We start from the raw sequence: 13,904 nt of genomic DNA on the forward strand, positions 1-13,904 counted from the left end.
TTATAATACAAAATATATCTAAACATTTTATTTCGACCTTTATCAGCCAGGTGGAGATATAAACATCACAAAAAAATTTGAATAAAAATTTTACCCTTGAATAATGTCATTACATTTTATTTGTTATAATTCTATTTTATTAGTTTTTTTTTCTTGTTATTAATATCTACAGAATTAATGTCTAGAAAAAATCAAATAATAAAATCAATTCAAATAAACAGTAAAAATTACTAAACGTATCTAATTATGTAAATTCTCTAATAATTATTTATTACAATCAATATATGTTTAAATGCAATTATGGATTTAAATACAAGTTCAATACAAATTAATAATAAGCTAATTTTGATCGCGCTCTTACAATTTAAAAATTAAAATAACCTCAATACTTTTGCCGCGCGCGCGCGCGTACTTGCATTTTATAACTTTGATTAATCACTCACCGATACGATGCATAACGGTGTGTATGAAGCTGACGTCTTGGTGAAAGCTCCTTAAATATTGAGAGTTCTAAGTTTATTTTCAATAGTTTTACAGTTCTATATAGGATAAGTAAATAGTTACAGTCATTAAAGCAGCGAAACCGAAAATTCAAAATGAGACGCCAGATTCACACTAACTTTGTCTAAAGAAGATTCCAGCCACAGTTTCTTATAGAATTTGAAAAGATACATAATTCTACAGAGAGTTCTGACGCTTAACATTGTTATATATATATTTTGATTTTTAAACAATTTTTTTCCATAAAAAATGGTCTTAACGAGAAGGTGAGACGCAGTATGATTTCCAAAAGTTCTGTTAGTTTTATGGTACTTTTCGTATAGTTTTGAATGTATCCTATCACTTTCCGAAGAGTTCTGATCATTTTAACTATTTATCAATTTTTTAAACAATATTTAACGCCCGTGAAAGACACTTTTAAAAGGATATATATTAATTTTTTAAACAATTTTTATTACCGGAGAAAAGTATTTCAGGGTGTATGAGACGCTAGCCGATTTCCAACAGTTCTGCGAAATCTATGGTACTTATCGTGTAGATCATCAGAAATCTTCGGAAAGCATTAGGATACATTTAGAATTACACGATAAGTACTACAGATCTATCCACAGATATATCCTAATTAGCCCTCTACATAATAAAAGTGCTCAACGTAATATGTGATTATTCATCACGTTTAAAGCACAATGAAGGAAGTTTTCATCATAAACAACGTTTTCATTCATCAATCAGCATAAGGCTCCATTGTCTAACATTGGCATGCATTCAAGCCATTATTTTTCAACGTGATGTTATTTTTCTCTTTATTTCTCTATACACCCACATTAATTGAATTTTTAAAACTCAAATGTGCGATAAAAGCTTCTCAATAGCCAAATGGCTTTTTGCATCCGGAGCAGTCAGACGCATACGTGTACTTTTCACGGATGTCCTGACATTCGCGACAATTTTTACGATACGTACAGCGTATCCGGCAGTTCGCTGTAATATCCGGCCGGAGCTTGCGGTAATGTCAAGCCGGAAAAATCGACACTACACGACAGCGAGAAACGTACGAGAGGAGCTGAAAATAACGTTATAACGCGCCACTCCCTGTTATATCGTCTCCTATGTTTTATACTTGTTTTACTTTTACCGAGGCGGACATGCTGGGCGAGATTTTCATGACCTCCAATTTCGATCAAGCTGTCTCACGAAATTGGGAAAATAGAGGGGACATTTTCTCGTAAAGCCAATCGAGCATCGTACGAAATATTACAGATGGCGAAAAAATATTTATCTATATAAGAAAAATAGCCACTCCAAAAAGATATTGTTTTAAAAAATAAAAAAAGAGTGACACTAGAGACAATTTTTATATTAAATTACATATTTATCAGATTATCGTTTTCTTATAATGTGTTATTAGTTGCTGTTATATCTTTACTATTGTATCTTTTATAAACATATATTACAATCATAATTATATTAATATGTTCAAGCCAATTTCTATCTATAATTTGCCAAACAAATATGACCGCACATATTTTAATTAATCAATCATACTATTAATAAAAATCCCATATATGTTGTTTTTTTTTTATCTAATTCCGAAACTCGATCAGGGTAAAATTCAAACTGACAATTAAAAGGAAATAATACGATACTCTTTTATACTTCTAACTACATAGAGTGTATTCAAATCATTAGATATTATGTTCAAGAAAAATTGATTCTGTTCAATCAAAAAAGTGATGGAAAGATACCTTTAGTAGTTCAAGGCACCATGCATTCTTCGTGCCCCTTTCTGTATCACTATATAACGAAAGCACGATAACTGATGTATTAACCGGTCAAAGCCGGTACAAAAGACCGCAAACGCCTCGGAGGGCGATCGAATCGATACACACGATCGGCAGCTGATCGCGTGCACCTTGCGTGAAGACCGACCGCGTTCGCTTTATAGGCCTCTCGTATCCTTATCCGTCCAATATCCGGCTGACGCGGTTGGCTCTGCCAAGATCGATAAAGCTTACGTTCGATGACACTCGAGATCGATCTGTGTAGCCCTCCCGTTCCCTTCCGTGCGCCGGGTAGCCAATCTCTTCGGAACGTTACCGCAGATTCGATTCCATTCAACGCTATCTGGCCACTCGGCAAGGAGCGATCGTCGTTTCTGGTAATTGCTATTGTGCCTTCGAGGCTGTCGCTGATACTGCTGCTGTCCTACTTTGGGATGAGACCTTCCGATCTTTCTATTTTCCTGCTCTTCGTCTTAATAGATTAAATCTTACGACCGGAGCATCCTGGTCATTTCCTAGTTCGGGACTCGTGAACAAAGGTCGTTTCACTAGAACAACGCGACCACATACAACAATGTTATATCTCATTACTGAACAGCCATTGAGCTGATTTCTTCAAGAAACATAACCAGATATTAATTTTGCGGGGAGTTTGTCGATATAATAAATAAAATTGTGTACCTCCTCCTGCTGTATCTCTGTAGAATTGTATTGAAAATTATAGAGAATTAATGTCTATTTTGTAGAAATAGTATTTCTGTATTTTATTAAATCTCTATTCGATATACATACGTACAATAATGTTATTTAAAAAAATAATGACAATGTCTTTCTGCAATTATGCATGTCCACACGCAAATTGATTTTGGATATCTCAAAACGTAACATCGATACGTAACAGTAACTGCGTATTAGTGATAAAAGCTAAATCTCGTTCAGCAATTTCAATTTAGCTAAAAATTTTTACGCCCGAAGCCACATATTGTGCGCTTTTTGGTATAGTGTATTCACGTTATTATATTATATTCTTTTCATGGAAACAACTTGTAACTGTTTCGATAAAAATTTCCATTAATGGCACGTTTTTTTCTCTCTTCGACATCATCAATATTTTATGATATTTTGTGAAATAAATCACACAAATAGGTATAATATCAATAGATATGACCGCACAAATAAACAAATTAATAGTTCAGCAAATTGTTGATGGCGCGAGAAAATAGAGTAAAATAGATTAAAAATAAAAAACAACGCTACGCTTTTACGCATGCATTCAATTTCACGTATGATGGCCATTAAAATATACAAATAATATATAAAACAAAATAAAAAGGAAGAAATATGCTTCATCATTCGTATTATTTTAAAGAGAAAACATTTTCTCGCCTATTGTATCATTATATTTATTTGTGCTTAAATGCTAGAAACGTATATCAGAATTAACATTATAGTAAACTCAATATTGTCATCATAATGAACTCAATTGCAAGCGTATTCGAATTTAAGTTACGAACGCTGAGTAAAACATTGCAAAAGATTATGTTGCTTAGTTAAATCTTCAATCGAGAAGTGACGAAAAAACCTTTTCCGGCAAAAACCTGTCAAGCTATATTGTACAAACTTGTCAAAAGTAACGTGTTGTTAAACTCAACGGTTACCGTATCATGTGGGTGAATATTTGCGTATGGAAAGAGATCGAGAGAAGCAAAATCTGTTGTATTATGAGATCGACAACGCAGCAAAAAGCTATGTATATCGATGTGAAACCGAAAAACAGCCTGTATTTTTTCGCGTTATTGTTCCTGTAGTTTTCTTACGAAGCAGAAAATAAGATTCGAAATCCCAGGATCAGTATTATACCGTATACTATAACAATATATCAGTATCATATTATACTATATACCATGATAAGAATGTAACACTCTATCAGTGAAAAATTACTTAACTTAGAAATAATTGAACGAATTGAGAATGAAGCTTACCAAACGTTTAAAGAATAATATATATACGTTGCGTTTATCTCGCATTGAAATATCGTGACACTTTATGGATTCCCACGAATTCAATAACGCTAAACTCACATGTGCGTTTACGCCTTTTGCGCAATCATAAAGTTAATTAGCGGAGAATGATAGCCGCATACAGACCGCAAAAGGCATGCACGACCGCATAAATCCCCATTGCGCCGATGTGGTGATGCCATTTGTGAACTGGCATACGGCACGTTCCAATGAATTTACTGCGATAAACGGAGAGTGAATGTAACAAGAAGTAACTATAACGAACGACGTGCCTAGGCGGTATCGCCCGTTGCATCCCTTTTGCCTCTTACCTTCGCCAGCGAGACGGAGAGCCGCGAACACGCGGCAATCGTAATGCGCCCGGTAATTTATTTTCCGCCACCGGCAATTTATTTTCACGCGCGCATTTTTCAGCGGCGCACGCGAGATCAAAAAAACTAAACTAAAATTCGTTCGCCCAAGATGCTCGTTTCGTCCGAAAGATAGCCTGCCTATCTTAATCTATCAATGTCCAATAATATGCTGAAATATCTACGACGATATCGCAACGAATAACTCTGTCTCCTATTCTCGAAGGTGCGATTTTCGGCTAGACACACATCTACATGTATGTTGTTGTATATACATGTGCGTGTGCGTGTAAGAGCGCGTGTGTGACATCCTCCTCCTCCTCCTCTGTCCATAATCCTCCGAAAGGATGTGATGACTTTTATCATATGCCTGTGGTGCGCACGCTGATTGTACACAGTCATAAAGCACCTACAGTTTAACTTCGATTCCGAACGACGATTTTGTTTATTGTAGAAGTGCACATGGCAAGGATACTCTTGGCGGTTTGCCATTTGCCTGCCGAGAGGAGCTACGAAAATTTTTCGGTTCTGCCTGGGATTGAATCCAGAATCTCTGGCATATACAATCTCGTATCCTGCCTGCTACGCCACGATCGCACTCAAGTGTGTGTGACACGATGTTCTCTAAAACATTTTTTTCCTATCTCGCACGAGCTCTGTGATAATCCGCGCGAACGGACTGACGAAACAACCTGCATAATCCAAAATGTAAATGCTATTACTGTCGTAATGTTGGAAAATCTCCACCATACTTTCCACTCATATTGAGCAATATTATGTATCTCTTGAATATTCCCGGAAACTCGAGCTGCTCTTTTTTCTGGTCTTGATTGCACTTTGGATTTTCCCGAGTTATACAACGAGCAAAAACGCGAATAATTAATTTATAGCGAAATAAGCCATTCAAACAAACTGCAAATAAATTATTCGCAGAAAAAAATTTGTTACGAAATTCGCAATACCGCAATTTATCTTTCATGCACGGTTAAAAAAAATATATCGGCGGAAATAACGGTTTATAAAATAATGCATATTATGCATATCGCGGACAAATACGTAATGAGGTACAATGGAACTAAAATTCAGGACCAACAACGAAATACATGCATTAACGCTCAAAGTCCCCCTGCCGTCAAATGCAAGCGCATTAGCGCGCAATTAATTCACCGGCGTTCATTGTATCGCGTTCTCCCGCGTATTAAGTCCATCGCTTGTAAATTCCAACAAGCACGACGTTAAAATAAATCACTGCGTCGTTAATGTTGCGATCGACATCCTCATAAGAGCGCAAATTACCGCGACGATGGCGTTTCATGTTATCGTCATTATCAAGAGCCTGGCTTGCTTGAGACAAAAACTTAAGAATACACACGTGTATAACTTTTTCTTCATCACCACAAAGTCATAAAATGACTACGATTTCGTACGGAGTCTAACGACTCACAATACGTTTTAGCATCCGCGATAACGGAGCACTTCAAGCCGAGTTATTTTGGATCTACTGAGGCGCGATGGCAACAAATATGTTCTTTTCTCACCCGAAGAATGGAAATCGATATAAAGCAAGCAGCAGTAAAGGGAACCCTCAAACAAGCGGATATATTATCGTTCAAAAAATGGAAAGACTCATAGAAATTCGTATTTCTTTTTTTTTTTATTGTTGGCGTTAATTTTAAGAAATTAAATGCACTTTTGATCGAAAATACTATATATTAGCTAATTTCTGCTAATTTTTCTTTTAAAAAAATTGATTAGAGAAGTTATATCTCAGCTTTCCGCAAAAGATGTTCTCTTGTTACGAAGTAAGGTAATAACGTTCGAAGACAATTTCCTGTGCTTCTCCCCACGCCCATAACTATACTGATTGCCAACAACTATATACTGTTTACCCTACTTCGCCAAACTTCCTGTAGACGCGCGACGTGACCATAATCGACATAGACGATGTCATTACACGAACCCGGTAGGGTATAACGAAGATCGAGCTGAAAATGTCGTCGATTAGATCCGAATATAGTTCTATTTCCTTTCAATTGTAAAATTCCACGAGTCGTTCCACACCTCAGGCACGACGATTGATTGAATTGTTAACATCCGAATGTTTAATCAAACGCAACTCGGAAATATTCGCAGTGTTAAAACGATAGATTTTCCGTGCGCAATCAGGCAGCAAGTTTCGCAGAGATTAAATAAGGTTCGTGCGTTCATTTAGGTTTTTCGGTTGACAGCATAGAATAATGGTAGGTCAGTTTAATTAAAAAGTTATGGCGACCTATAAGCTCGGTTCTTAGCTTAGCGGCCAGCCGCTTGGAACTTCCTAGAGGAATATTAAAGCGTAGGAAAAAGTAAACTTATACCAGATCTGCATACATGCAAATTATCGCAGAAAATACGATTATGCTAAACATGCTGCGCCGGCGTATTTTTAATACCAATGAGATTATCAGTATTACACACGACTTATATAAGAATTACATTCGGGCAATCATTAACAAAATATTCTTGATAAACGACTTATGAAAGCGAAACGGAATTATTTTATCTTATCTATCTATGTATTTGCTGCAAGTGGATCGATGAAATTTGTAATTAGAGGATAACTGAGATAATTAGACAATTCCTGTCTCGTAGTTCTGCCACGAACTGATATGTACCGATTGCATATGGATTGCCTACATATTGCAAAGCGTAATTGTTTAATTGGGTCACAAATTACAATCGGAATTCGTAATTACCATACTTAAACGGAATTTTCTAATCGATTGCATTCGGAATTGCAAATTTTCGTTGGGAATTGTTATAGTAATTGAATCGCAAACATCACGGACCAGTAATGCCAGTTCTGTCTGCACCGAGAGACGTAGCTCCCTGTATCGAATGAGAATAAACGTTTTCGATGAAATCTCGTTGCGCGCGAATACATGAAGAACGATTTCTCTACGACTGACAGAATCGTGAGAGGGAAAAAAAAAGAGAAAGAAAAAGGGAAAGAGACGAAGTACGATGAATTTCTCCCTGTGTGAAACGCAAGTTTTGGGACTGCTGTCCAACAACCCCTTGGATTCTGTCTCTCTTATGTGTACCACATGCCAACCGTAAATCAATTCTCGAAATTGTTTTCGCGCGTCCACACGCCTCCAGTCAGCTCGCTAAATTCGATTCATTGAAGCGCACGTACCGGAGAGAACTACGACGACCACTTGTATAGATGGTTCATAACAAGAACCGATTTTTCCCCAACGAATTCGTGTTACGAAAATCGAAAAAATACCTTAAGTAAAATTGTCTAATAGAAACACTATCCCAAATGCGCTAACGAACAACAATGAATCTTTAAAATGAATTGGCATACTGAAAAAAAATTTACTAAATCCTAATACATATTTCCTTAAATAGTACTAGCAAACATTTATTTACAGTGAATAAATACTTATTCAATAAAAAAATAATATAGTTGAATCAAATTAATGATTTTTGTAAGAAATAAATATATTTACATTTAGTAAATATTTACTTAGAACTATTCAAATGAATATTTATTAAAACTTATTAAAATTATCTTTTTTTCAGTGAATATTTAAATAATATATGTATACAGAATATTCGATTTAATTTGTCCACGTTGATATCTTGGGAACTATTAAAGTTAGACGAAAAATTAAAAAAGCTCTTTTAATAAGATTATTTTAAGATGATATTTTTTTGTGTTATAGAACTTCCTTTCCGTACTCATTCCCTACAAACTTTTAAGGAGGAAAAGAATGATAGAATTTTTCACATGTAAATCTTCGATAAAAATAGCACTTAATAATTAATCCCGAAGAAACGAGTAATGATCTATAATATTAAAGATATGTCTTCAATATTATAACCGCAATGAATTTTTGAAAATTGTTTCGGAAGAATATAGATTTCTGTTCGATCAATCTATCCATGTTGATATCTCGGAAACTATTAAAATTAGACGAAAAATTGAAAAAGCTCCTTCAATGGGATTACATTGAGATTATTTTTAGTTTGATGGAACCGTACTCATTCCCTATGAAATTTTGAGGGAGAAAGGATAGTCAAATTTTTCGATGAGTTTCCATCCAATACTTTCCCTAGACGATTTTTTTAAATTCGTTGCGGTCATAGCATCGAAGATAAATCCTTAATATCATAGTTCTTTCGAATATCAAGTGCTATTTTTGTCAGAAATTTACATTTGAAAAATTCTAGTACTTCTTCCTTCTTTAAAATTTCACAGGGAATGAATATGGTTTCATCACATTAAAAATCATCTTAAAGTAATCCTGTTAAAGGAATTTTTTTAATGTTTCATATATAACTTTAACAGTTTCATAGATATCGACGTGGACAGATTGAAAAAATCGAATCTGTTTTATAATAATTAATATACATACAAAAAAAAATATAAAGTGATATACGTACGTTAGTAAGTTCCTTACTACTCTTTGCTCTAGATCTGAATGTTTATTGTCATATTTTAATAAATGTGACTAATCTGCCTAGAATATAGTACATATTTATAGCAGCGCTCTTTTATAACATTTCAATCGTATGAATATTTTTTCTCGAATAAATGTTGCTTTTCACACAGACCACATATTAACATATAGTCGTTATACGCAAATTTATCTCATTTATTCATTTACCATTATAATTGAAGCGTAAGTTGCTACAATTGTATTGGTTGAATTAATTTGTCGACAAATCGACTATATGAGCATGGGCCATTTTTGTTATTTACGAGTTAGCGAATTTTATTGTCCTGGGAATAATTAATTAACAACTTCATCTCGCGACGCGCAGGCATTACTCCGGCTTTATACAAGTAATGCATACATGTTCAGCAAATGGGGTCCGACAAGTTCAGAGCGCCACTAATACCTGGCCAGTTCCATTTAGTAATTGCTACCTAACACGCTCGTCCAACTTATTACTGTCTAGGCGCTGTCTACACTGTGGCGTTCCGCTGCACCACATCGACCGACTGCATGTATATTCATCGAGTATTGATTGCGAGTGTATGGACGGAACAGTAATGGAAATTCCATCGATTCGTGTTAAAGCATTCGATACGTTCGATCCATCAAAATACGCGCATCGGAACAAGAACAATTGTATTCGAATGGAATTAACATAACCAATGATATTAATGTTAATAATCATGGAGTACACACTGCGTGAAATTATCGCATACAGCGGTATACCTTTAATTGCACCGCAGTTAATTACAGAAGTTTCGAAAATTTCGTGAATTTCAATCTCCGAATTCCACGGTCCTTTAACTAAATTCTCAATTTCCTTTATTTTAATTAACTAATTTATATTCTCTGCTATTCTAATTTAGACTCTCCGCTTGTGTCTGAAAACATCCGCACTTCCTCGATTTTCCTCTCAATCTCGTCTTTTAATTCTCTGATAATAGATACTGGAGCACGACCGGCAGCGGCCAGCAAGTCGTGACGGACATCCCGCGGGACAACAAGGCGGCGATCATCAACAGCATCGCCACATCGTACGCGTCTCTGCAGAGACCGAGGTACACCGCGACCGCGATACCGCGAACATCGAAGGCCGTCGTCGACGGTAAAACGAGGTACAGCGAGACAGGAAAGTCCGACTGGCCGTATTACCAAACGTACAGGCAAACTGCGGAGACGCAGAAGGCGCAAATCTACGAGGACATCCAGAGGAAGATTGCCAACGTATCAGACGTTTTGAATACACGAGTAACGGGCTACTTATTCGCGAACAACGTGACCAACTCGGTGGATCAGCGTCAGCACAGATTCAGAATGAAACATCACGGATTGACATCCAAAGGCAAACGATTTAGAACACGTAAGTGTAACACAAATTTTCATATATTTCATCTTAAGTTTTATTACTTCTAACTGAGTTTCATATTTTTAATAACATGTAATATATTACTTACATATTTTCTCATCTAACATGTTATAACATATATAAGTTACGAAAACAATGATTCTCATTATCGGATTCGGAAGTCTGTTTTTCATTCCTGCACTAAACTGCACTGAACTTTCTTTTTCGCTTTCGCCAAATATCAAACAAATATATCATTTTACTCTAAGTTCTAAAACAATAGTACATTAGGTTCAACTACAAAAAACAGACCTTTTGACAGCATTATCGGATTCGAGCGTAACGTTATCCGATTCTATTTAATTAGTTTAGAATAATATTATCTTGCAAAGCCGGCTTCTGCTCGCGTAGCAAAATATAGCGAGATGATATAATATATGAATAATGTAGCAAGCGATACTTTATATCGCTGACGCTACCGCTCGATAGCTATCTTGTTGCTCTCCACTAAACTCTGGCGAATGGTTATACGGACATAATTCAAAATATTTTTCGAAACCTTCGTAGAACCTTTGCTTTTGTTATCTAATCGAGCCTCTAATTAACTCTTTAAACGACGCGGTGCACGAAAGGTCCGGACAAACCCCTCGATGCAGTTTTTTATTACGATAGCTAATGCAAAAGCCGAGCGCTCTCAATAGCCATATTTCCCGCGTAAATGATCAAAGCACACTTCCGCGCTCTTCCTCTCCCGCACGCGCCCTTTCCCGTCTCACCCATTCGCGTTGTGTCCTCCACTCTGTACCTGCTCTCTCGCATTTGCCCACTGTTCCGGTTTCCGTATTTCATCGATAGATTAAGTCGATTTTTCTTGTGTGCGAAATTCTTACATACACACAACATACGTTGTTCAAGCTGATAATAGTTATCAGATTACAAATCCGTTATTGAATTCAACAAAATGATAAATTAATATCGACAACCGACGTGATTCATCTCCGACTAAACTTATCGCATTTCGATTTCAGCTGCTAAATCTCCCAAAAAAAGAAACCAAAAAAAAATCGGAACAATCTAAATTAAATTTTCACATTTTTAACTAATTGTAAACTAGATTATCTCAAATTAATATCAAATAATTACATTTCACAGTCCTCGAAAGAATTTATATCTTTTTCAAATTTTGTAAGGGAACTATATTTGAGGAAAATTTAAATGTGGAGAATTTCCTCGATTTTCATTGCGGTCACCTATTCCGAAGATCGCGGTTATCTACCTCGAGAATTTCCCTGCACGTTGCGAGATTAGACATGAACTCGCTCATCCGCTCGAGCGGAATAATTGCATTCGTGATTTCAGGTGCACCGAGAGATTGCAAGGTCGGCGAATGGGGCCCGTGGAGCGCGTGTAGTCGCAGCTGCGGGGTAGGCGAGACCCAGAGGACGCGGAAAATCACGATAAAGCCGCGCCGGGGTGGCGCACCGTGTCCGCCGTTGAAGGAGACCAAGTGGTGTGGCAGCGTCAATCCGTGCTCGGAGAGTAAGCCGATCATCGACTATCATTGGTAGTCATCGTCCGCTAGTCGGTCCCCTTCCACGAACACGTGTACCAAAGTGACTCGCTCACGGACGAAAGGTCGTGTAAGCCAAAGACGGGCAAGACGAGCGAGGAGTGACTTATGCGAGAAATGCACGCTGGGACGCGAATATGATTAAATAATTCAATGAATGGAAAATGATACACAGGCTAGGGAAGAGTATCTTTTTTATATATCTCTCTCACAGTAGTCACCGCAACATGACTAGACGTGTATTTATGGGGGACATACCGTGTGTCCCATTTAGAAAAAAAACGCAACATCTGCGTGATTTGACAATATGCGTTACACGAAAATTCATAAACAATATCTGATATTTTAAGGTAAAAGAATTAGTAACTGTTGCAGCGATTACATTGGCATCGGACGATAATACCGTGTGCATTTACACAGATGATGACTGTAATGATCATGCATGACGTAATTTCACGTAATCCCGTTGCTATTAAATCCTGTTTGATATAACGAGTGGCCATGACGAGAAAGAGCGTCGAGTCATATAATCGAACGATATAATATATTTCATTACAATTAGTATTCTCAGCCATATTACATATTTTGGCAAACAAGCGGAGAAGCATTATCTCATATGTACGGCTGTTTTATTTTACTCGCTTGCATTTATTGTCGTTTGATGTCACGTTCGCCGAGCGATACATATACATATAGGTATGTATCGCTCGGACCGCGAATTGAAAACACAAAGATTGCCAAAGAGAAATTCGAATAGCTGACTCGCGTCGTATCGCGTTTCCGCGTGTATCACTAAAATGCGTTTGAGGCTCGATTTTCACTCCGAGCGCACGGCGTTTCGATCTTTTTTGTTTTTCAAGAATAATTGAACAATCGGCATTGTTTATCGAATTTGTTACAGCAAAAATGCTATTGCAAAAAAAGCAAAAAAAAAAAAAAAAGCTAAACAGTAAAAAGTATAGTAACATGTATCTACTTAAAATATCTGTTTTGCAAGTTGAATTGTGGAATTCTATCTCACGACGATTCATAATCAACTGTAAATTTTATGACAATGATAAAATTAATCAAATAATATATTTTAAAAATACATCTTCAAAGAAATATCAAAGAGATTGAAATTTCCTTAATTCATATATTAATTTAACATATATATTTTTATATGATGTATCTTTATTGGAAATTAAGTTAATTCCCGGCTTTATTCCAAAGCGGGTTTAACGATCGACGAGATGTGGTAATAACGTACCTTTGCACGCGATCGAAAAAAGAAATGAACCTCGGCATAATTAGAAAATTGACCTGACTTTCCGGAAGAAAAACGTTAGGTGCAATTAAGCTGACAGTTTAATCGTCGGTACAAATGACGGACCACGTTACGAGTGCGGTGATCGGCGATTTGCACGTTCAGGTGTGGAATTTCTCGGTAAAATTTAACCATCGCGTGCAGCACTGGAATCTCCGCTGAGATTAAACCGGCGTTTCCGAGACGTACTATATTACTTAAAACAAAGTTTTTACTGGCTCGTTATTTTTCCATCGCGGAACGAAAATAATCGCGTATAAAATTTACAATCGAATTTTCTTAAATAAGACTAATTAACAAAATTTAATTCCTAAATAAAACCTTGATTACAAAATTCATGTTTCTTCAATATTCATGTTTATTATTAGTTCATTATATTTTAAAGCTCTATTATCTCCTTAGCTTATCTCTTGCCATAACTTTACTGCCAGAATTGTTCCTTTTCAAGAAATTCGCGAAACATTTACAATTTCGAAACGTTGTGCAATGATCAAAAAATTAAAATATTTCGTGCGAAAGAAGAGTAAGATCGATGCCCGA

General features: G+C 36.3%; 1 protein-coding gene across 2 annotated transcripts in view; it reads left to right on the top strand.

Moving 5' to 3' along the window:
* LOC108748426 overlaps positions 1-13,143 on the top strand; it is a 177,616-nt gene extending 164,473 nt beyond the window's left edge. For both annotated transcript variants that reach the window (XM_018486601.1, XM_018486599.1), the window contains exons 6-7: positions 10,088-10,503; positions 11,848-13,143. In XM_018486601.1, coding sequence (XP_018342103.1) covers positions 10,088-10,503; positions 11,848-12,056 — 625 coding nt within the window. In that variant the 3' untranslated portion in view covers positions 12,057-13,143. The remainder of the gene's footprint in view (positions 1-10,087; positions 10,504-11,847) is intronic.
* The last annotated feature ends 761 nt before the right edge of the window (positions 13,144-13,904 follow it).

The sequence above is a fragment of the Trachymyrmex septentrionalis genome, unplaced genomic scaffold, assembly GCF_001594115.1.
Source record: "Trachymyrmex septentrionalis isolate Tsep2-gDNA-1 unplaced genomic scaffold, Tsep1.0 scaffold22, whole genome shotgun sequence".
In the NCBI taxonomy this organism is placed as follows: Eukaryota; Metazoa; Arthropoda; class Insecta; order Hymenoptera; family Formicidae; genus Trachymyrmex; species Trachymyrmex septentrionalis.